This window comes from Thamnophis sirtalis, unplaced genomic scaffold (assembly GCF_051295495.1).
Source record: "Thamnophis sirtalis isolate CommonGarterSnake01/CBP01778 unplaced genomic scaffold, rThaSir2_p1.2 scaffold_5, whole genome shotgun sequence".
In the NCBI taxonomy this organism is placed as follows: Eukaryota; Metazoa; Chordata; class Lepidosauria; order Squamata; family Natricidae; genus Thamnophis; species Thamnophis sirtalis.
This window is the reverse complement of record NW_028261385.1, coordinates 114,563,387-114,588,881: the sequence shown is the minus strand read 5'-3', so window position 1 is coordinate 114,588,881 and position 25,495 is coordinate 114,563,387. Positions and strand designations below refer to the sequence as shown.

The window sequence follows — 25,495 nt, the reverse complement described above, 5'->3', positions numbered from 1 at the left end:
CCAGTTCCACAGTAATAAAATGGTTGTGAAAATTTGTCACTATTGATTAATTATCATAGTTTTTATTTTGAATAGAGTGAGTTATTTAAGATGGTCATATTTGCATGTCACAAACGTATGTGCATACAGTAGATGTTCTGTCCCCCCTTCACGGCTCGTTAACAAACGGCAAGCAGACAAACTTAAAAGGACTTTTCTTTATCAGTTCTCGGCTTTGACTGGCTTCGAGCCCAGAAATAACATAAATACAGTCTTTGACCAGATAACGGAATGAAAACAAATCTTTCTTACGGCAACACAATTTGAACAAAACGAAAGCAAAACACTTCTTCCAAAGTCTCTATGAATCAGGGTTACAGAAATACAGAGCACTTCTTCCAAAGTCTCTATAAATCAGGGTTACAAAAATACAAAGCACTTATCCAAGTGAATCTTACATAAACCATGACTGATGATCAAACAATGTTGAACGAACCAAGGAATGTTGACTCCTGCGACTAGGGCGTGGCACCATTTGTCCTTTTATCCCCAGAATATGCCCCTAACGAGCCACAGCTGCATAATTAATCTTGTATCCCGAAAAGACTCACAGGAGACATCTGCTGAGTCACAACCAGTAGATATAGTAATCATTCACTTAGCTAAATATTTTCCACCATTATCTGTGGACCTGAACAATATCAATGTCACTTGCAAGTTCATAAAATATTCAGTTTTCTGACATGTCAGAACTATTAAATCAGATGTCAGACTTCATGTGACACTATTGCCTAGATAGGGTGTAGTTAAGGCCTAGTTGTCAGATAACTGCAGCTTACTAGGTATCTATATAAGTGATGTATAGAGAAGTGAAGAACAAGCAGTATATGTGAAATTCTAGTTCTTCAAAGTATAAACTTTCTACATTTCCAACTCAAGCAATATGTCTAAATTAGAGTTATGATGGTAGCCTTAAGAAACTGAGGTAACTCAGAGTAAATCTCTGAGATATATGCCCCAAAGAAGGAATCTTAGGTCTGTCAAATGTAGTTTAGCTCCAGAACATTCTGATTATATCTGCAGCTGTAAACAAGCCCTTTGAAGTCAATGTGGGGAAAAGCTTTGATATTTTGATCTTTTTCATAAGAATGGGATAATAAAAGAGAAAACAGATGGTCATATTATTTTGTATATCATGTAAAAGAAGTTCCACTTCAAGAATAACAATATTTGATTTTTTTAAAAATATTTTTAATTTAAAACAAACACAATCCTTCTTTACATGCTGTAGAAAGTGTATCAGTTGGTTACAAAAAGACTTTCGTGCATCTCTTCCACAGTCAACAAACATAATTCATATTAACTTAAGTATTTTAACTCAGATATTTATACATATTATCATCATCATAACTCCATTTTCATTTGACTATAATTATTTAAACATCATCATAAAATATACCAAAGTTTAATTCATAACCACATACTGGCCTTTCAATTACTATTTCTAAAATCATCCACTAACACTAAACCCTTATGTCCTATTCTAGCTAAACATCCATAATATTTAATAACAAAGTTTTCTAATCGTCCTTTGCAAATCACTGTTTAAAATTTACATCCAGTTTCTATATTATACCCATTTCTATATATACATTGTTATTCTTATCCCTCCTTTATTTGACTATATCCTGTATCATAACATTTCCCCCCTAATAATCAAAACTTTAACTGTAACTAAGTTACCTCTTTTATTAATCTTTATGTATAATCCAAAGGGATTTCTAATCTTCCTTACATGGGTACATTCCATATTCATATCCAATTATACTCATCATAACACTACACATTGTATACATTAGTAACATTATCAATTATTTATTTAAACTATATTGTCAATAAATTTAACTAAGTTTAACTAGTTTTAAATTATATTCTTCCATCTATCAACCTGTGTCTTTCCAATAGCAAAACAGTCTCATATCTTCTGCCATTTGTGGTGCCAGTCCTCTAATCATCTCCTTGATCAACTTTGTATGGACTCCTCTTAGCAACTCCTTGCTTATAAGATCTCTCATGTAATGTAGATGCCCTTCTTCTGTTTCCTTAATCAGCTTATCTTTGATTGTCAGTAGTGTTATCCCTGCTATTGCTAATGAGATTTCTCTCTTTAAATCCATAGATTGTTTTTTCCTTCTTCTGTATCTTGCCCTCTGGGATAAATTTCCCCTCCCTTTAATTCCTCTCTCAGTATTCCACTCTTTCCATTTTCAGAGACCAGCCAATCACCATAAATATCAGCAAATTTAATCTCTTTATATTCATTTTCCATATTTATATTTCATTTTTGATTTTTTGAATTTTAAATTCAAAATGCTGTTATGTGTTATGTGCTCTAAGTCTTCCAACTTCTTGTTTATCCTCCCATATGTATTTGGTAATTTCTGTATTTCTGAAAATATATTTTGCAGGCTCAAGATTTCTGTTTGCTTTTGAAATTATGCCATTCTTTCCAGCTAACAAACACAGATGCTCTAGTTTGGAAGGTTAAAAAAAATAAACATAGAATCACAAAAACATTTGTTTTCACTTTTCTCTGGTTAGAGATATAGTTCAAAGGGACATCTCTGTGCTTCCCTTCTTATCACTCTCTATAACCAAGCAGTAAGACCTTGCAGTGCCAAGCCAAAACAATCAGCAAAGAAAACAAAGGTGTTCCATTTCCAGTACACAAACTCCAATAAACAAACCCTCCAGCCTCCGAGCAGCAGTTTTACTATTGGAAATCTTATTTCTTTTATATATTTTTTGTATTTCAAGTTAGAAAAAAGAGTCCAATCTTTAAATGAGTTAGAAAAACAGTCCCTGAAGTCAGCAAGATGTATTCTTCCTGTTCACCATCACTGCGGGACAGTTTAGGTGTAAATTGGACCACCAAGCAGCAAAAGTATTGGCTGCGGTCTCTGAGCATCGAGACCGCATGTCCATATCATAGCGACGTTGGCGCCTTCTTCACAATATTTGAATATTGATTGGTTGACAGACACCATTCCCTTCTCAGCCTGCCATCTACTCTGTTTATTTGTTTCAACCTTTATTATATTGATTAATGTTAGGAAAAGTTTCTTTTTTCATTTATTTGTGATTTATGTAATTATTTCACAATGAAGGAAAATCATCTTGTTATTCATTGTAAAAAAGATAGCTTGTAATGTAGCCAGTTTTTATATCAGCCTTTCAAAACTATTTTCTTTTCTTATAGAAGGAGAAGTATATGCTTGGGGTCATAATGCTTACAGTCAACTGGGAAATGGAACAACCAGTCATAGCTACATTCCTTGCCAAATCTCCACCAACTTGATAAACAAAAAAGTAATTGAAGTTGCCTGTGGCTCACATCATTCAATGGTATTGACTGCTGATGGTGCGGTGAGAAGAATTATTGTAATTCTGTGCAAGTTGCTTTTGAATTTTGTATCAATTTTATTTTTTTATATAATTTTTATTAAAGAACAAAGAAAATATGTGAAAAATGAAGAAAAATCAAATAAAAAGAAGAAAAATGTGTTGAAAACAATAGAAAGTGAAGATGCTTAAAGAAGCTACTTTCAATCTACACCAATTAGATTTGCTTGATATCATTTCCCCTATCAAAATAACATAGTGTAATTTCCTTCTCACATATATAGTCCTTTTTAAATGGGCAAATCCAGAAATCACCAGTTCATGTTTTTCAGATTTTCAGGAAAAAAACCAAAGGGGGGAGTTTTATATAAAATTTTTAAAGCAGCCAGAATTTGGTGTTAAATCATGTACTACTCAAGGGGAAAATACTCATCTCTGTTTCTTAGCTGAGAGAGCCAGCATTTTCAAAAGATGCTTCTGTGGTCATGTGGTCAGCATAACTATATGCCAAAGCGCATGGAACACCTTTACCTTCCCATTGAAGTGGTGCCTATTTATCTATTTGCATTTGTATGCTTTCGAACTGCTAGGTGGGCAGGATCTCAAGCAAATAATAAGAGCTTGGTGCTTGGGTATCAAATCCAGACTGTCAGCTTTCTTAGCTCCCCCTCTGCATGCTCGATCGCCGGCCTGAGGGGGAGCAAGCAATGGCGGCACGGAGCGGCAGCAATTACTACTTCTGGGTTTGCTGTGGGTCACGCTGCTCAGTGGGCAGCACCCTGACTCCACTGCCACCTCAGCAGCAGCACCTCCCGCCCGCAGAACCTACAATGAGAACTTTTCCTCTGTTTTATTTCCTAGTAGAACCAGTGTCCCTCTTGTCAGTTAGAGCTTCTTCTGTTATTTTCCGTTGTGGGAGCCAGGCAGGGCAGCAAGCACTTGCACAACCTTGCCCAGTGCCTTTGGTGCCTGAAGCCCACGGGGGCAAGACCAAAGGTTCAGCACCCAGAGTTCGGGCGTGGGGGGAGCCAGGTCCTGCCGATCTTGGCTGGCCCGAGCATCAGCCGCTCCTTCACCCGCAGCTCCAGGGCAAACGATGGCCACCTCCCCGGCGCAGCCCCCGCCCACCCGTCAGAAAGGCAAAGTCCCAGGAAAGGCGGGGTGGTGGGTTGTGCCGGATGCGCAGAACCTAGGCGGGGAAGAAGATCGAGAGAGGTGGAGCCACAGACTCCCTCCTTTCCTCCACCCCACAGCTCGCCTCCTTGGGTGGGACCAGGGCACGCGCAGGGTGAGTGGAGTTTGTGACCAAAGTGAATGGGGCTGTTTGTGACTAAATGGGACAGAGAACATAAAGGGATGCAAGGGAACATGGAGGTAATCTAGTCCAACCCCTTCCCAAGGCACAAGTCTTTACACTTCCTTCTCTTTGAGAGCTGTCAGTGGCAGACAGGAGGAAAATGGTGGTTGTGTGTGTGTGTTTGTGTGTCTGTGTGAGAGAGAGAGAAATAGAGAGAGAGAAAGTAAGTAGGAGAGAGAGACACAAGAAAGAAGGAAGGAGGGAAGAAAGAAGAAAGAAAGAGAACTTATGGTAACAATTGAGCCCAAAATTTTGGTTGCTAAGCATGAGCGTTGTTAAGTGAGTTTCACCACATTTTCCAACTTGGCCATACCCACCCAGTCACACGACTGCCAAGCCACTCCCACCCAGTCACATGACTTCCGAGCCACTCCCACAAAACAGGCCATACCTACAGAAAGGTTCTAAAATTTGAAACCCACCACTGGTTAAGTATGTGAACTGGAATATAAATGCATCTGTATGCAGTTTGGGGAAGAGACATCTTTGATTTAAAGAGTTGCAAGACTGCTGCAGACTCTGAAGCATCTTGTTGATTTCAAATGTGAAACATGAATAATTAAGCAGCATTAATTTTGTGTAATTGATTTTTATAGTAGGTAAAATATTTGAATTGGTGTGACTGAAGCATTGGTTGCAAATACTTTTGTATTATTTTTATTTCAATATTATTTTTGTACTTTAAGACATGATAATTCAATAACATAGTTTGCTAGGGAAAAGGTGCTAGAAGTATTGACAGAAATCTGTCCACAAAAAAAGATGTTTTATTCCATGCACAAAACACAATAGATCTGCATGCAGTTGAATCCATATCAGTTAGCTAATTTTGCTTTCCATTCTTTCTATGTGCTATTTTTATGAAAACAAATATATTTCTAGAATGGCGTATCAGTCTGTTACTAGTTTATTTTTGCAGGTGTATTCATGGGGTAATAATAATTCAGGACAAATTGGATCTGGTTCAACAGCCAATCAGCCTATTCCTCAAAGAGTTACTGGCTGCTTACAAAATAAGATAGCAATTAACATTGCTTGTGGACAGATGTGCTCAATGGCTGTGATAGAAAATGGCGAGGTAAGTTATTGTTCTGTATTACAGACCTTATTCTTTTAACATACAAAGCCTTATGTGCTAAATTGTTCATGGTGTCTGTCTCTTCAATTATTAGCCAATTAAGAATTATATGTCAAACCTATATGCTGAATTTTAAGATAGTAGAATTTAAATATTAGTTAACTTTCTAAAAATTTTCATAAACAGAAATAGTAATGCTTTTTTTATATGAGATATAAATGGACACCCAGTACTATTGCATAAGAAGTGTCACCATCAGTAAATATGGTTTCTCGTTCTCTTGTTGAGACTTGTGAATTAAATCAAAAGAAATGTGGTTAGTTTTGTTCTCAGGAAAAATTCTAATGTAGGATAAGAGTGGTTATACTTGCATTTCCTTCTGGATGCTTTTGGTTGTATTTTCTCGATCTCTGTTTTTGCTGTCTTTTTTACAGTTCAGATGATGGAGCCCAAGCTGGCTTCTGAACTGAAACATCCAGCAGCCCTTCTGCCTTTCAAGGGCTGTTTGCTAATATTCCTCCTTTTTTCTATCTCTCAATAAATAACTACTCAAATGTTTGCCTCCCTTCTGTCACAGCCTCAGAATAGTTTTCCCTTTTTATATGAATATAGTCTGTTTCTGCTTAGATTTGACTCTTCCTCTTTTTAACCATTCCATTTCTTTTCTAATTCCCCTCTTCTTTGCTATACTTGGAATTCATTAGACAGAGGTTTTGATAAAAAGTGTTTTAGATACAGTTATAACATCATTTAATCTACATTTGTTCAGCAACTATTCAAAGTTATGAAGGCTGAACAAAGAGACTCAAAAGTCCTGGCCATTTTAGCAGCTACATGGTTATGTAAACAAAATTTAGGCAATTGGCAATTAACTCTCAGGACTGATTACAGCACCCCATGATCATGTGGTTGTCATTTGCATGCTGCTTTCCCACAATCAAAGTCAATGGGGAAGGTATTGGGGAAGGTCACAAGTCATTGGAGCAAGACTGTTCTTCTCCTCCTGGCGTTTCTGCACTCTCACACATGCACTGTGCCCTCCTTCACCTCATTACTTTCCACACATGCATTCAATGCACCCACTTTCCCTCACTGCAACCTCCTTCCTGTGCTGATGCCAGACCTTAGCATTCTCTTCACTAACTCACACACAAACTGTGCCATGCATCCCAGAGCCTTCTCCATCCTGCCTATGGTACCCCCATATTCCCTCTGCTTTCCCTTTAATCACTTAATACAATAGCAGAGTTGGAAGGCATCTTAGAGGTCTTCTAGTCCAACCCGCTGCCTAGGCAGGAAACCCTATACCATTCCAGACATATGGCTATCCAACATCTTCTTAAAGACTTCTAGTGTTGGGACATTCACAATTTTTAGAGGCAAGCTGTTCCACTGATTAATTGCTCTGTCAGGAAATTTCTCCTCAGTTCTAAGTTGCTTCTCTCCTTGATTAGTTTCCACTCATTGCTTCTTGTTCTACCCACAGGTGCCTTGGAGAATAGTTTGACTCCCTCTTCTTTGTGGCAACCTGTGAGATATTGGAACACTGCTATCATGTCTCCCCTAGTCTTTCTTTTCATTAAACTATACATCTCCAGTTCCTGCAATCGTTCCTCATATGTTTTAGTCTCCAGTCCCCTAATTATCTTTGATGCTCTTCTCTGCACTCTTTCTAGAGTCTCCACATCTTTTCTACATCGTGGTGACCAAAACTGAATGCAGTATTTCAAGTGTGGCCTTACCATTTATTGGGTTTGTATGCCGCCCACTCTCAAGAGACTCAGGCCAAGGCATTCAAAAGTGGTATTAACACTTCACGTGATCTTGATTCTATCCCTCTGTTTATGTAGCCTAGAACTTGTCTTGGGTTGCAGTAGCAACAGGGATTGCTTGGTTTGCTGTCACGCTTAAAACCATATCGCAACAGCAATCCTAATTGCCATTGTTATTCAAGGACTCCCAGAATGCAGAATAAATCAGATGCCTTTATCTAACTCATTTGGACAATACCTCTCCTCCCCCCTCCCTTATTTTTCTCCTTGTTGTGTAATGTAGGCTAGTGACCTTTAGGTTGCGACACATACCTGAACTTTCATGAGTCTCTTTGGATTTCAGCTAGGAAGTTTTAACCTTATCATTGCAGTTTCCAAGAATTAGTATAAAGAGAATGTACTTTGTGCTGCTAAATCTGTATATTAAATTGGAAAGATGGTTTTAATTGAGATAGTGTTAGCATTTATTTTGTTATAATTCAATAGAAATAATGAAGGTTACGTTCTGAATAATTAGCTAAAAGTTGTTGTGGACTGGAAATTAAATAGATATATTACAGGTTTTATTTACCATATTGAGTATATGGGACAAATAGTTTTGAATAGTCTTGGTTCATCCTTCCACTGTGCTTCTTGAAAACTAATGCTTGCTTACATGTCTGTCTGACTTCCTGTCTCAGTTGTTGAATGTATGGCAGGGAGCCTTTGCTTGATGACAACCAGTGTAAAATACAGTAAATTGTTTATTAAATGCACTTATACAGATGTTAGAGATGTTGAATTAGTTTCAAGTTAGATCCCACTAATTCATCATTCAGTTTAATACTTTCTTAAACTTAAAAGAGGTCTTGCAGTCATGCAGCAATTTTATTCTTCTGACTCAAACTTCTCATTGAGATTTTCATGAGCTCCTGTCCTCTGAACATCATGAAGACCAAAGTAGTTTGTAGACATGGGCTGCCTCCTTTAAAGATAGACTGTTCTTAGGGAAGCTAGCAAAGATAATTTGCTATCTGGAGCTTTTAAACAGCTATTGACTTATATATTTATGTATTTTATTATGCTATGATTGCCTTTATGTTCTTCCTTGTGGGTTTGTTTGTTTTTTAAAAGAGTAATTGACAAATGACACCGCTTTTCCTAAGATTCTCATGGCCCATCACTCTTATCTGAAGGACACAAGAGATAATGGGAAGGGAAATCAAGAAAAACTATCAAGCTGCCATTTTCACTGATGCAGTGTTGGAGTTGAAAGGGAGTATTTAAAGATAAAATTATTCAAGCTGTTTGCCACCTTGGAATCAGTTGAGATTTCCCTGAGCATGAGACAATTTATCATCCCCTGGTTAAGAAAGGACAGGTGTTTTAATGCTAACTTGATCTCAGGTATTTTAACATCTCCATAGAAGACAATATTGTTACTGTTTTACATAAATGAAGAGTAAAATATGTAGGGTAAAATCGTACATAAAATTACTCTAATTTACAGATCAATTCTATTGAATTATCTGTGTGTGTGTTTGTGTGTGTGTGTGTATGCACATATATATTGCTTATGTGGCATATATGCCCACATACTAACTAGATTTATCTCCCTTTTAGGTTTATGTTTGGGGTTATAATGGTAATGGTCAGCTTGGATTAGGCCATGATGACAATCTGTCGATACCATGCAGAATAGCAGCTTTACAAGGCATCCACGTGCAAAGGGTATGTTTTCTGCATCTTCAGATCCTAACTGCTAATTACTGGGATTTCTGGTACATCCAAAACACTAGTTACAAACTAATAGCAAATTGTAAATAATTTAAATATTATTTTCATCACTACTATTTTTATATTTTGCATCTTTATTTCATATTTTAACTGATACTAGCCATTTTAAATATTGAGATAAATAGAAAGTATAAGTAAAATTCAGTTAGACTTCTTATGAACTGAAAACAGCTGCCATGAACAAAGTGATATTGTCAATAATGAGTTGTCTAGTGCTTGCGAAAATAAGAATCTTAAAGAGTTGGAAGGCAAGATTAGCTCAAGGTCACTCTTTCATATTTGTTTGTTTGTTTTGTCTCACTTTTATTATTTTTATAAATACCGTATTTTTTAGAGTATAAGACGCTCCAAAGTATAAGACGCACCTAGTTTTTGGGTAGGAAAACAGGGGGAGAAATCTGCCTCTGCCTCACAGTAATTTGCCTTCTTGCAGCAAATAGCAAACAGTACAGAAGATATACACTGTTTGTGGTGTTACATTTCAGACTATACTTTTACAGATACTGTTAAAATTGATGTGGCTTTTTGGAAATACACATTATTCTCTGCTATTTAAAAGAAGATACAATAGCATTGGGCCTCTTCAGATCAAGTATTTATTTTAAAAAGCATATTCATTTTGTTAAGTTGTCTAGAACAATAATAAAGCAGTCTTTAAAAAATGAGTCTAACAATTTGAACAGTCTATTGGCATTTATAGTTATTGACTTACCTCCTTGCAGCAAACAGCAAACAGCCTGTTACAGTTTAGCCTGATTAGAAGATAAAAAATCTGCCTCTGCCTCCCAGCAATTTGCCTTGCAGCAAACAGCAAGTTTCACTTTCAATTTCAGTTTAAGCACGGGCCTCCCGATAATCAGCTGTTTCAGGCTGCAGGAATTGCCATAGCCCTGTGATGTTGAACCTATGGCACGCGTGCCACAGGTGTCATTTGTTAAGGCATGAAGGCATTTTGTGGCCGTTTTTCGGCCTCCAGAGCATGAAAAACCAGCCCTACAGGCAAACCAGAAGTTCAGGAACAGACTTCTGGTTTGCTTGTAGGGCTTTTTTTCACGGTCTGGAGGGCAAAAAATGGTCCTACGAGCAAACCAGAAGTGCTACCTCTCCTGGGCTATGCAGCTCCCCTCACGCCACAGCCACTCCAGCTGCTGCCAAAAGCCGCCAACAACTGCCAGCAGCCCAGAGAAGCCGCCAGGAAGCGCCGCTGCATGCCACCGCCACTCCTCAGCGCTCCCACCCCATCAGAACGCCGCCACTGGTCCTCTCAGCCTCCGCAGACTCCTCGCAGGGCCTTCGTCGCCCTCACCTTGCGGTCTTGGCTACCTCATGGCGCCTGGCCCATAGGCTCTGTAGCCTCGGTGGCCATTTTATTTTGGCATGAAAATCTCCAGCGGCCAATTTGAAGTTCAACGAGTCGTGAGTATGGGCTATGGCCTCTTCTCCTGCCCCGAGCCACAAATGCCTTTATCCACCAACGAGACGCCTTCTGCTGGGACCTGCAAGCCCAAGCCGGCCCCAGAAGCATCCACCACGGAGCCCTCTCCCAAGGCCCCCAGTGAGTCACAGAGGGGTAATACCAAGCCACAGGCCAAGGATAGTAGCACCCAATGTTCCCTCTAATTTTTTTTCAGTGTGAGCGGAAAAGTATAGTGTTTGAGCGGTACATTTTCATGCCTGAGCACCTGAATTTTTTTAACAGATGTCACCTAAGACAATAACGAAATCAGTATTATTTGAAACTCAAAGTTATGTTTATTCAAGGTACCCGCTTAATTAAAAGTGTTATATAATATCAGTATCACTTAACAACGGTCCTGCTTAGCAACCAAAATGTTGGCTCAGAAAGTCTAGCTTTTGAAGCACGCAAATCTTAAAGCTATTGTTACAACACCCTCGCACCCCTAACCCTTTAGAAAAAAAACCTCTGGGGTCTTCAAACCTGACAGCTTTAAGACTTGTGGATTTCAACTCCCAGAATTCCTCCTCCAATCATGTTGGCTCAGAAACTCTGGCAGTGAAGCATGCAAGTCTTAAAGCTGTCAAGTTACAAGATCCTTGCACCCATAAGTTACCCTTTAGGGAAAAAAAACACAGGGATCTTCAAACCTGACAGCTTAAGACTGTGGACTTCAACTCCCAGAATTCCTCCTCCAGTCATGTTGCGGCGACGTCATCTGCGTGGATCTGCTCCATCTTCGGGTTTTTTCACAGGGGGCAGGGCTGCCGCTGAAGATGCCGACGAGCCTCCCCCCCACCAGAATAACTCCTGCCGCCTCCCCCTCCTCTTCCAAGAGGACCACCACATTTGCTGCCCAGCGCTGCAGCCGAGGTGAAGCCGCCAAAGCTCCTGCAGGCGCCCCCGCCCATGGCAGCGGCGGCAGTGCCTCCCCCTCCGCTCGGAACACCTCACCTAAGCAGGGGTGCTGGCGGGAGCTTTGGCGGCTTCACCTCAGCCGCAGCGTTGGGCAGCAAATCCGGCAGTGCTGTTGGGGGAGGAGGAGGCAGCAGCAGATATTCCGTTCGAGCAGAAAGCAGGGCAAGGGATGGGAGGAAAGAAAAGAGCCTGAAGCGCCCAAAGCGATGGGCTTCCGGAAGGCGGAAAGCGGGGGGGGGGAGATACCGGCAGGTCGGGCGTCCAGGAGAGCCATCTTGGTGCCGCCGAGGCGGGGGGGGACGCCAGGTGCTGGGCTGCCTCTGACTCGCCCTCTCCATGGCTCCCCAGGGCTGCAGCAAACCAAGCAACAAAGCGAGCTAGAAGGACCGCCGTTTTTTTTAATATCTCTCCCAGTCTGGGGAAGTCCTTTGCGGGCGGCCAGTTCTAGCCGCCTGCAAAGGACTTCCCCACGTTTGCTTTGATAGAAATCTCTGCGCGGCAGTTAGAAACTGCTGCGCGGGGGTTTCTTGCCACGTGCGCGGCCACGCAGCCGCGCACCTTAGAGGGAACAGTGGTAGCACCCACGCTCCTCTCTGCAAGACCAAGGCCAAGGCTAACCACACTGAATCCCATCTATTTCAGGCCCAAAATGTTAGCGTTCCAAGTATCATGCAGAATTAAATCAGGGTCCAAGGCAAAACTATCCTTAAAGTTCCAATTTAATAAGTCAGACATCTTGGTACATCTGTGGAATCCCAAATCTAAAAAACTTCCTGGAATTCCACCCAGTTAAAAGTTCATGATCTTATCCCCACACCCATAAATCCATCACATGGTCCAATCTTCTTCGGCCACGCTGGCATCTCCACCCAGCTGGTTCCAGTCAGGTGCAGAGGTGCGGAGACAAAAGATGACCTTGGCTTCTAGAAAGAATGACAACAACACATTCCATAATTCTACTCCTTTCTATTCCCCCCTCCCAACTACTACACTAATGAAACAGCATAATGAAATAAGAGAGATTGTGGCAGGCCAAAGATTCTAAAAGGGATATAACTGCAGGCCTGACACAAAGGTCTTCTCAGACCAGTCCTCTGCCTGACTTGTCCTCTGAGTCGGAGGATGATCTCACTCCTGCAGCGTCCATCATTCAGCCGGAGGAGGCCAGGGGCCCAGATGACTTCGCCTGCAGTGGGGATGAATCTGAGGGTGGCAGGAGCATCACTCCGGATGAGGAACCCCTCTATCGGGGAGGTTTCATCTCCCCCCCCCTGCTGCCGCTCTTACTCGCCAGGTATGGCAGACATAATTTCTGTGGCCATTGAATGCGGTGTAGCAGCAGCTCTTAAACATAACCACTCTACCCCACGCAAGTCTGCTTCTTCCTCTGGTTCCAGACGCAGGGATGGGGATCTCTCGGCTTCGTCATCACATGAGCTCCCTGGCACTTCCAACCAGCCTTCGGTTTTTGGCGAAGAAGAACACCCGTCAAGAAAGTCAGATCTCTCAAAAGAAAAGGGGCTTCCACCTGACCCACCTGCATTTGTCTGTTTGTTCAAACCTACTGTATTTCGTTCTCTCCTTTTTAAGGTCAAAAGAATCGCTGGCATCCCTTCTCCTAAAGCACCTCAAGGAACAGAAGCAGACAAGACAGACACTACTGATCCCCTCTTCATCCAGCCTAAGGTCGAAAAGGAAGTGATTCTGTCCCCCAGACTCTTCATAGACGTGATCCAGAACCAGTGGGCATCACCACGTACAGGTCCTCTCCCCAATAGCTTGGATAAGCGCCTGTACAATGTGGGACCAGAACTCACCAAGGCCTTGGCGGTACCTTCTGTCAACTTACCTATAATTGGCCTTTCTTCCCCCAACGTAGCCTCAGCAGGTCCTGAGGAGGCTCTTCGCCCCGAGGACAAGAGAATAGAGCAAACGCTAGTCAAGAGTCACCAGGCCTCGGCTTGGGCCATTAGGGCGGGTACCTCTGCCTCCTTTAGTCGCTCTGCCCTCTTATGGCTGAGGCAACTCCAGGCTAGGCTTCAGGCTAGGGATTCCAGGGCTTTCAGGGACATTAATAAAATAAAAGTGGCCCTAGAATACATAGCAGATGCTTCCTTGGACGCAGCCAGGTTTGCATCCAAGGCCACAGCATCCTCCATTTCTACCCGTCGTCTGCTTTGGCTAAAGCAGTGGCAGGCGGAAGCCCGGGCCAAGTGGAGGCTTGCCTCATCTCCCTATTCTTAATCCATTCTCTTTGGAGCCCCATTGGACCCCCTATTGGTGGAGTCCAATGATAAGTGGAAAGTCTTGCAGCCAGCCACTAAGAAACAGGAGGGCCGCAGTCAATCCTTCTATTGCAGACAGCCCTTTCGGGGTCAGGACAGGGGTTCCTCCAACTCCCGTCCACAGCGTCAGGCTCCTCCCTGACAGGGCCCCTCCTTTACCAACAGATCAGGCAGAAACAGCCAGAGATTCCAGCCCAGAAAGTCATTCATGGACAATACCAACCGATCCTACAAGAGGCAGAAGTGACTGCCTGGAGGATCTCCCCATAGGGGGTCGGCTGTCGACCTTCGCAGATCGTTAGGATTACATCACCAATGACGCGTGGGTCAAGTCCACGATCAGATTCGGCCTTCTCTTGGATTTGCGCTCCAGCCCTCCGAACCACATTGCCCGGGGCCCATTTCCAGGGATCCTCAAAAGAGATTCCTAGTGGAGCAGGCCATCCATCACTTGCTCCTCATACAGGCCATTCAACCTGTGCCTCCAGGCCAGGTGGGACAGGGGTTCTACTTTCGTCTCTTTATCATGCCGAAGTCTTCGGGGGCCTGGAGAGTGATCCTCGATCTCAAATTCTTGAATCGGTTCATCAGGTACAGGAAGTTCAAAATGCACTCTCTCTTGTCAATTCTAGAGAGTGTGCGCAGACACAATCTCCTAACTTCAGTGGACCTCATGGAGGCTTACCTCCATGTACCCATTTATAAGCAACAAAGACGGTTTCTCCGATTCGTCTATGTGGGCTGTCACTTCCAGTATCGAGCCCTTCCCTTCAGGCTTTATCAGCCCCAAGGGTCTTCACCAAGATCCTGTTAGTTGTAGCAGCTCTCCTCTGTGCCAGACCCATTCGGATCTTTTGTTATCTGGACGACATCCTCCTATTGTCCAGGTCACGCACCCAGGCCCTGCGGGATCTGTAAGACACCTTGCAGGTACTTCAGGAGGTGGGGTTCTCCATCAATCAGGAGAAAAGCCACCTGAACCCCACCTCTTGTCTAGTTCACTTGGGGGCTCTCATCGACTCCGCCCAGGGGACAGTCTTTCTGTCTCAGGAGGTACAAAGGAAGTGGCAGGCAGCTCTTCTCCAGCTGTCTCAACTGCTGGGGAAGATGGTCTCTTGCTTCTCCATCGTTCCTTGGGCGCAGCTTCACAGCCGTTACCTTCAATGGTTTCTTCTGCCATTCCAAAAGACCAACAGCAGCTGTTCCCCCGCAACAGTCAAGTTGACTCCAGAGATCCTTCTCTCTCTGGATTGGTGGATCTCCCCGGCCACCTCTCAGGGGTCCCTTTTCAGGGAACCTCCTCGCCTTGTAGTCACGACGGATGCGAGCTTGACAGGTTGGGGCGCTCATCTGGAGGATCAGATAACTCAGAGTCTCTGGTCCCACTGTGACCTTTCCCACAGTATGAATTGGCTAGTTGCCATCCATCTAGCTCTCCTTCAGTTCCATTCTTTGGTTCGTAAAACACATGTGCTCATTCGGACAGACAACACAACAGCCAAGGCTCATGTCAACCGCCAGTGGGGGACGAGAGCTGTTTCCCTCATGGAGTCCGTCTTTCACTTAGGGATCTGGGTTGAAGTCAACCTTCTCTCTCTCCATGCCGAACACATCTCAGGCTCCAACAACTCCAGGGCGGACTAGTTGAGCCCTACAACAATCGACCCTCCAGAGTTGACCCTCAACCGTCGTATCTTCCGACAGCTGTCGACCAGGTACGGGACCCCGGTCCTACATCTCTTCGCAACGGCATCCAACAAGCAGCTGCCCAGGTACCTGTCTCGCTACACGATACCAGGCGCAGAAGGATGCCTTGAGGTGCAGGGGGACCTGCGGTCTCCTGTAGGCCTTCCCTCCCTTCCCCCTGATACAGAGGTTCATTCAGAAAATGATAGAGGAGGAGGCTGAGCTCATTCTGCTCGCCCCCCATTGGCCACCCCGTCCATGGTTCGCAGACCGCATCAACCTCTCAGTGGGGCCAGAGTGGCGTCTTCCCCTGATACCGTCCCTTCTTCATCAGGGTTCCATCCACCACCCCGACCTATCTTGGCTCCACCTAACCGCTTGGAGGCTGAGCGGGAGGTCTTGAGGGCAGCTAACCTTTCTGAGACTGTAATCCAAACCATTCAGGCTTCCCGACGCTCAGCCACTAATAGAAACTACGAATCAACATGGTAAACTTTCAGCACGTGCTGCCTCTCTAAAGTTGTCTCTCCCTTGGAGGCTTCGGTCCCCCAGGTTTTGGAGTTCCTACAACAGGGACTCAACAAAGGACTTATGCCTAACACCTTGCGGAGGCAGGTTTCGGCTCTGTCCTCGGTTCTCTCTCTTCACCGAAATGAGCCTCTCTCCTTGCACCCTCATGCATGGTGCTTCATTAAGGGTGCGTGTAACTTCTGCCATCCTGTCATCCACCGCTTCCCCTCATGGGATCTCACCAGGGTCTCTCACTGGACCACCCTTCGAGCCTCTCAGGTCAGCCTCCCTGCATCACCTCACATTGAAGACAACCTTCCTCGTGGCTATCACGTTGGCACGATGCATCTCAGAATTGGCAGCTCTTTCCATTCGTTCCAACCTGTGTACCTTTCACTCAGACAGTGTGGTCCTTTGGCTTGATCCCACCTTTGTCCCAAAGGTCAATTTGGCTTTTCATCGGTCCCTCACCTACCGAACTTTTGCCCTAATCCCTCTCACAGTCTCGAGCGCAAATGGCACAAGTTAGACGTCAGAAGGGCTCTTAAGATCTATATTGCCAAGACGGCCGTCTTCTGACGCACTGAGGCGCTCTTCGTCTCTTTCCATCCCACAAATAAGAGTCTGAAGGCTTCGCCATCTATGGTTGGGCGTTGGATCCAGTCTACTATAACTAGGGCTTACGTGGCAGACCACCTCTCTCCTCCATCCAACATCACGATGCATTCCACACGCAGCGCGGCAACATCAGCAGCGTGGACAAGGCAGGCCTCCGTGGAAGAGATCTGCAAGGCAGCCACCTGGGCGACCCCCAATTCCTTTATCCACCATTATAAGATGGACAGATACGCATCAGCGGATGCGGCATTCGGACGGCGAGTCCTCCAACAAGTTCTCCCTTCTTCAAGCTCCTAGCCCAGTCTCATTCCCATCCAGGGACACACCCAGCTCTGGTACATCCCATGCATCACCGCTGTCTTCACCAATGTTGGAGAATGGGACGTTGGTTCTTACCTGATATGCCCCTTCTCGAGGCAAGTAGAGACAGCAGTCATCCCCACCCTTGGTTCCTGGCCTAGTGACGGTGGGCATTATGGAGCTAGGTTGATTTTTGGGAGGATTGAAAGCAGTCAACTAATGCACAACAGCCTACTTATCTCCTTTGTCACAAAAGCGGGAAGACACTCCCCTGAGGCGATGATATCACTTTGGTACACTCAGTTCTATTAGTTACTGACTGAGTTAACCCATGCATGACTGCTGGCTCCACCTGCCTCGAGAAGGGGCATATCAGGTAAGAACCAACACCCCATTTTGCTTAACAATGGAAGTCCCGAGTCCCAATTGTGGTTGTAAGTCAAGGACTGATGTCTATAGGTCGTCTAGAAAGAACAAAGCTGACACAAATATTTGGTAGATTAATTGCCTCCTAATTCCCGCTCTTCCTCATAATTCTTGATTTCATTCTTTGCCTAGATATTGACCGTTTGGCACCTCTTTATTGCATCTTCCCCAGCATTATGGGAACATCACACTCTGAAATTCATCAAGAAGATGTCCAAAGTTTGAGAGTTAGGGAGGATGGTTAATCTCGCTTAAGTAAGGTTAATGAATCAGCCTACATGTTTTATTATCTGCCCATCTGCTTTTGAGACATGGAGTTCAGTGTACCTCACACTTAGGCACAGCTCTTTTGAGCAACTTTTTTGAAAACGATTCAACTATATTTTTAATTTTGTTTTTCAAAAAATGCTTACGTTAAAAGAAATGCGGAGGTTTTCCCCCATCTTTTCAGGGAATCAGGAAAACAACATAATTTCTGAATAAAAATACGTAATTCTTCTTCTTTTCTAGATTGCCTGTGGCTATGCACATACACTAGTGTTAACAGATGAAGGCCATATCTATGCCTGGGGAGCCAATTCTTATGGCCAGTTGGGAACTGGTAATAGGAGTAACCAGTCGTACCCTGTGCTAGTGACAGTACATCAAGACAGGTACAGTTCTGTTCATCTTGACTCTATCGGGCGAGTTTTAGGCTGTAACAATGTTTTTAGCTTTAAACATTATTAGATAAGGATCTAAGAAAAAACTCTTGTTACTGAATTCTTTGTCTTTCTGATTCTAAGACAGCTACAATCACATAAAAGAACTTCTAGAAGACAAAAATGGCCATTAGGTGTTAAGTTATATTTTCTGATAATTTTCTATGCTTCCCAACTGCTTTGCAGAACCAATTACTAATTCTTGTGAATTAGTAATTATTTATATACAAGGTTATATTCTCTGCTTTTATCCCACAGATATGATTCCAAAACAAAGCTATCTCAATTTGTTAATAAAAAAGATTAAGATAAAAATAGGCAATACAAATTGTAGTAAATAAAATACAAATAGTCCTTGATTTACAACCACAATTGAGAATATAATTTATGTTGCTAAGTGAGAAATTTGTTAAGTGAGTTTTGTCCCATTTTATGACTCTTCTTGCCACATTTGTTAAGTGAATCACTGCAGTTGTTAAATTACTAAGATGGTTGTTAAGTGAATCTGATTTCCCCATTGTTTTTACTTGGCATGTTTATTTTGTCATGTTTATTTACTGTATATTGGAAATGACCCTTTGAGAGCTACATGCAACAAAATGTCATTTTAATATATGCCAATTCGTGTACATTTAAAGTGACAATGAAGTTGTTCTAAGTTCTCTATAAGTTCTAAAATAAGAGTTAGTTGGTTAGGCATAAAGCAAAGGCATTTTCTGAAGTTGAAAAAAAAATCTCTAAGCATATTGACCAAAAACATTTTTTCTTTGTTTTAATATCTTATAATATTGACAGTTAACAAATTTTATTTCAGCTTGGTATTTTGCCTTGAATGAGATCATATAGGTAGTCCCTGACCTATGACCACAATTGGGATTGAAACTTCTATTGCTAAGTAATATGGTCATTATGTGAGTTGTACCCCAATTTTACAACCTTTCTTGCTATGGTCATCAAGTAAATCCAGCTTGCTCATTTATTTTACTTGTCAAAAGCACCCTAGGAAGGTCAGTTGGTGATCACAGGATACTGAGATGTTGCAACCATTATAACTACATGCCAGTTGCCATGTACACAACTGGCCTACGAGGGACACTATCATGGTCATAAGTACAACAACTGGTTGTTGGTCATGTTTTTCAGCTCTGTCTTTACTTTGAACAATCATGAACTGTTGTAAGTCCTGGACTGCCTGTAATGTCTTCCAATAAAAGTCATTCTTGCTTATCAGTGGTAATTGGAAGTGGAATTTCTGTCACTAAAGCAAGGCAGTTGTAAAGAATGACCTCACATGGCTATTCTGCTTAGTGATGATTACCATTATAAAGGAAATCATTATGGATTTCCGTAAGCAAGGACCTCACATGACCATTACTTCTGACTTCCTGCAGGTTTCACCATTGGCTTTGCTTGTGGGAAGCCAGTAGGGAAGGTTGTTAATTGGAGGGAGCTGTGATGGCCAGAACTTTGAGGACCGCTCATAACAGATAGTACTCAAATTATGTTCATAATAAGGTCTTGAATTTTGGTTGCTAAGTGATAACAATTGCCAAATGAGTCACAAGGTCATTAAATGAATTTAGTTTCCCCAATTAACTTACTCTGTCAGAAGATGGCTAGCAAGGTTGCAGATTGCAACCATGTGAAAAACACTGGAGCCATCATAAATGTAAGCTGTTTGCAAGTGCCTGAATTGCAACCATTTGACCATGGGGATGGTACTACTTTGGTCGTAACTTTGAGGATGGGTGAGAAGTCCCCTTTTTCAAGGCTGTAATAACTTTAAACTTCCATTAAATGAATAAATCAAGGACTACCTGTTCTACTAATTCAGCACCATTGTAAGTTCAAATGTTTGCTGACCAAGTGATCATTAATCTACAAAAAATTGTACATGTAGAATGCTTATTGCATTGGAGAGATACGTTTAAACATATGCAGTATCTTATATTTATTTATTTATTTATTTATTTATTTATTTATTTATTTATTTATTTTTTCGATTTCTAAACTGAGAATTTCTAGATGATGTTCTCTCTCTTTATCTATCTATCTATCTATCTATCTATCTATCTATCTATCTCTATCTATATCTATCATCTATCTATCTATCTATCTATCTATCTATCTATCTATCTATCTATTTTCACAGATGTAGGTATGCTGGTTTTGTATTTGGGTCTTTTCCCGTGTAAGATTGAGATTGTCTTGGCAACGTTTCGGCGAGGTCCCACTCGCCATCTTCAGGCTGCCATTTTCGGCTTCGTGCTTGTGCGAGTAAGGCGTGGTTGGAACTGTCATCTTTCTATAAAGTCTTGGTGGGGGGGTGTAGAGTGTTGGCTTTGTTGCTGTAAGTGGGTTGATTGGCTGTGTAGTTGCATCCTGATTGGTAGATGGAGTTGATGTTTGTAGATTGGTCGGCTGTTTCATATCAGGGCAGATTTTGCATGGCCGTGCCACATACATTGGACAAACTAATAAGAGAATAAATGCACACATCGCGGAACACAAGAACGCAGTCAGAAAAAAAGAAAAAACTTCCTCCCTTTTCCAGCACCTTAAAGCAACAGGACATGAAATTGATTTTGAAGGAACCAAATTAATCTCCAAAACAGAACACTTCAACAAGAAAATAATTATGGAAGCCATTGAAATAGAGAAACACCCCCACAACATGAATAAACGTGACGATACATTCCGCCTACCAGATATCTGGAAACCAGCCCTAGTCAACCAACAAACCCCACCCACCACCCAGGTCGTTACAACACAAAAGAACAATGGACACACAGCCAGCACCTCAGCCACACAGGATTATACGAAACAGCCGACCAATCTACAAACATCAACTCCATCTACCAATCAGGATGCAACTACACAGCCAATCAACCCACTTACAGCGACAAAGCCAGCACTCCACACACCCCCACCAAGATTTATAGAAAGACGACAGCTCCGACCATGCCTTACTCGCACAAACACAAAGCCGAAAACCCTAGCCTAAAAATGGCCAGTGGGACCTCACCGAAACATTGCCAAGACAATCTCAATCTTACATGGGGAAAGACCCAAATACAACAAGACCATCATACACGCGCACACACACACACACACATACACACATATCAGTGGTGGGTTCCGAACTCTGTTGCAGCCGTTACACTGCGCATGAGGCCGGGCATCCTATTCGGGCATGCACGCTATGCATGCATGCGCATGCCACCGCCCTGTGACACCCAGCTTCTCAGCTGTACGTGCGCAATTGGCCGGTCACATTATAAACAGCAATGGGATGGGATGGAACAGCAATGGAACGTGGGTGGGCCAAATGTGCCACCGTACCGGTACAGTGGTCGTTGCTGCCGCCTAGTACCGGTACGGCCCTACCAGGTCTTACTTCCCGGAGCCCACCACTGACACATATAATATATACATACGGTACACAACATTAAGATTTTAAAAGTTTTTCAATTAATGTTAAAATTGTTTAGAATAAGTAGGCACATATTGTTTTTATTTCCAAAGTTATCTATATTGATCTATTGCAACAAACATCACCAACTGGCGTCTAAAAATAATAAATTTATTATGGCAAAAAAGTTTTTGGATTACAACCCTTGTCCACAGATAAATATAGAATCTTTACTGTTATAATTTCAAAAATTAAAAACAAAACATGAAAGAAATAACTTTCCTTAAGAATTTCAGAGCTACTCAACCAGCATTGCAAATTGATTACCATCAGAGAGACATTGAACTGAATTTTAGATCATTCTTGAGAATGTTATGCAGTGTTTTTGCCAAATTCAGATGCCCTATCAGAATCTGCCATGAGAATTATTTGAAATAGTCAGAAGCCGCATTATAGCAGAAAAAGACTATTTTGGTGAATTGTTAGGTATCCCTCTGTATTTGAATCAGGGAAGGAAGCTCTCATGATACCTACATAATACAGGTGATAGGTTTTAAATAAACTTCAGCTAGGCTTAAGTGCCTAATAGGTAAATTTATATGTTTCTCACTGATGATTAATAACAGATATAAAGATTGAGGTCTTTTCTAATGCAGGTGTGCCAGAAAGCGGAATGATGTGATATAGTGATTTTGAGAGAAGATACAATTAGAAACCAGTTTGCAGTTTGCATTAACAGTTTGGATTTTATATTAAGGATGAATTTACACGTATCATAGTTGGCACCTTAAAAAGTTGCTTTCTCTTGCCAAGCTGTATCTCTGGCAGATAGAGAACAAAACTGAATTGCTCAGAATCATGTTGAACTTTGTGAAGTACAATAGGTAGCCTATAGTGCAAGTTCTTATTAAGAAGTATAACACTTCTGAAAAATTATTTTTTTGCTTTTCAAATTTAGAATTGTAGAGATTGCAGCATGTCACTCTTCTCACACCTCTGCTGCTAAAACCCAGGGTGGCGATGTATATATGTGGGGTCAGTGCCGGGGACAGTTCGTCCTTCTTCCATTCCTCACCCACTTCTGCTGCACTGATGACGTGTTTGCTTGTTTTGCTACTCCTGCAGTGACTTGGCGTCTCCTTTCAGTAGGTGAGCTTCAAATTAACTTTTTTAAAGGCTTTCATTCCTGAATCTGAATTAGATCTTGAAGATGTATAAGTTACCGTATTTTAAGTGCAGTCCTTAAAAGAGTTTGAATCATGATTTGGAGGAAAAAGTCACATTCTTTTTGGCTATCAGTAGTGCATCCGAGACTAAAGATAGAACTCTTTTGTGTGTTTCCCATTTTTCTTTTTCGTTGCATGTGTGCTATAATGACAGTAAGGAACAACCACCTATTCTGGACTTTTGACATTTCTTTCAGTCTGGTATTTTGTAGCAGTGGTCCCCAACCTTTCTGGCTCCATGGATAGGCAACAGCAGTAGTAGTGGGGGAGGGGGGTGGTTTGGCACACACTTGTGCAAATGAAACTTTGCACATTCGCCTGCTGCTTGTGTGGCCCAGTTACCAGGGTCCACAGACGAGTACTGGTCCACTGCCCTGCAGTAGGGGACCCCTGCTGCAGAAGACATAACAGTAAACATCAAATGCATTGGGAGTCAAAAAGTTGGTTATCAAGAGTCAAATGGGGTGACCCCAGAAGAATGAATTTATAAAACACCACTCATTTTGTTGTTTCACTAGAATCTTTAAATGGAATTTAAAAGAAAGATTATCTGAAATTTCCAATTGAAAAGTATTATGGCTTTACGTGGATTAGGGTTAGAATTTGAAGTTTTTGGTTCGTATTACTTTAGGAAATTTCATGCCAGCATGCAGAGAATAGGAATTGCCATGAAAAACCCTCAAGGACGCTTTTACCTGTATTGCTTAGATCCACATTGGTTTAATTTTGTAGTAGAAACTTCTGAACCAAGTTGATGTGAAGAAGCCGGCAAAACATTGTTAGAAAGCACATTTTTAAAGTTCACCAAATGGGTGGGTGAGTGAGTACATGAGAGAGAGTGAGAGAAATAGATACATTTACCTGAGAGGCAAAGCCTTTGACATTTAAAGTCCATAGAGGAGGAGTCTTTTAACAAATAATTTTAAGAAAATAGACTTTTATCAGTTACATGCAACAATGTGTATTACTAGAAGATTATGCAGATATTTTACCACTTTTTAAATATCTTCTTTGTCCTTCCATATATAACTAATGATTTGGGCTGAATTGACATGGACTCAAACACAGAGTACTCATCTAACAGCTTTTTGCTCTGGAATATAAGCAATTGTACTGTTTGGTCTGCTAAAGTATCCTTGTCCTTTGACATGGGGCTGGATCCAGGCGGTTGTTGCGGTTGTCGGGAGGGGGTCTTTCCCCCCGCATTAAAGGCGGCGGTGGTGAGACCCCTCCTGAAGAAACCATCTTTGGATCCAGCCGTCCTAAACAACTATCATCCAGTCTCCAACCTCCCCTTTGTGGGGAAGGTTGTTGAGAAGGTGGTGGCCTTTCAGCTCCAGCGGTCCTTGGAGGAAACCAGTTATCTAGATCCCTTCCAGTCTGGCTTCAGGCCTGGCTACAGGAAACCGCTTTGGTCGTGTTGATCGATGATCTCTGGAGAGCCAGGGATGGAGGTCATGCCTCCATCCTAGTACTCCTTGACCTCTCTGCGGCTTTCGATACCATCGACCATGGTATCCTTCTGCGACGACTGCGGGAGGTGGGGGTGGGAGGCACTGTCTTACGGTGGTTCTCCTCTTACCTCTCGGACAGGTCGCAGTTGGTGTTAGTCGGAGGAAAGAGATCGACCCCTAGGCCCCTAACATATGGGGTGCCGCAGGGTTCGGTCCTGTGCCCCCTCCTCTTTAATATCTACATGAAACCGCTGGGTGAGATCATTCGACGGCACGGGATAAAATACCACCAGTATGCGGACGATACACAGCTGTATCTGTCCGCCCCGTGCCAACTCAATGAAGCGATGGACGTGATGAGCCAGGGCCTGGAGGCTGTTAGGGTCTGGATGGGGGTTAACAAGCTTGTTCTCAATCCAGATAAGACCGAGTGGCTGCTGTGCTTCCCTCCTACTAATTGGCCAAGTGTTCCATCTCTCAGGCTGGGGGGTCAAATCGTACGCCCCTCAGATAGGGTCCGCAACTTGGGAGTCCTCCTGGATCCACAGCTGACTTTTGAACACCATTTATCAGCTGTGACCAGGGGGGCATTTGCCCAGGTTCGCCTGGTGCACCACTTGCGTCCCTACCTGAACCGGGAGGCTCTCACAACAGTCACTCGTGCCCTTGTGACCTCTAGGCTGGAGTACTGCAACGTGCTCTACATGGGGCTGCCCTTGCAGAGTATTTCGGCGACTTCAGCTTGTCCAGAATGCAGCCGCGCAAGCGATCGTGGGTGCGCCTCGTTTCACCCACGTAACACCTATCCTCCGCGAGCTGCACTGGCTGCCTGTTGGTCTCTGGATTTGCTTCAAGGTGCTAGTTGTCACCTACAAAGCCCTTCATGGTATTGGATCTGGTTACTTGAGAGACCGCCTGCTGCCAATTACCTCCACTAGACCAATAAGATCCCACAGACTAGGCCTCCTCCGAATTCCATCAGCCGCCCAGTGTCGACTGGCGACTACCCGGAGGAGGGCCTTCTCTGTGGCTGCTCCGACCCTGTGGAACGAACTCCTCGTGGAGATTCGTACCCTCACCACCCTCCAGGCCTTCTGCATAGCCCTTAAAACCTGGCTGTTCCGACAGGCCTGGGGCTA

The 25,495-nt window shown here is 42.9% G+C and overlaps 1 protein-coding gene across 4 annotated transcripts in view; it reads left to right on the top strand.

Annotated features, from left to right (window-relative positions):
* The window catches only part of LOC106543705 (RCC1 and BTB domain-containing protein 2), a 62,593-nt gene that overhangs the window by 11,861 nt on the left and 25,237 nt on the right, over positions 1-25,495 (top strand). For 3 of the 4 annotated variants that reach the window (XM_087716643.1, XM_087716641.1, XM_014059768.2), the window contains exons 4-9: positions 3,239-3,405; positions 5,658-5,816; positions 9,191-9,298; positions 13,329-13,568; positions 18,074-18,216; positions 22,635-22,825. In XM_087716643.1, the coding sequence (XP_087572769.1) occupies positions 3,239-3,405; positions 5,658-5,816; positions 9,191-9,298; positions 13,329-13,568; positions 18,074-18,216; positions 22,635-22,825 (1,008 nt within the window). The remainder of the gene's footprint in view (positions 1-3,238; positions 3,406-5,657; positions 5,817-9,190; positions 9,299-13,328; positions 13,569-18,073; positions 18,217-22,634; positions 22,826-25,495) is intronic. The other variant, XM_087716644.1, reaches the window with a different exon arrangement.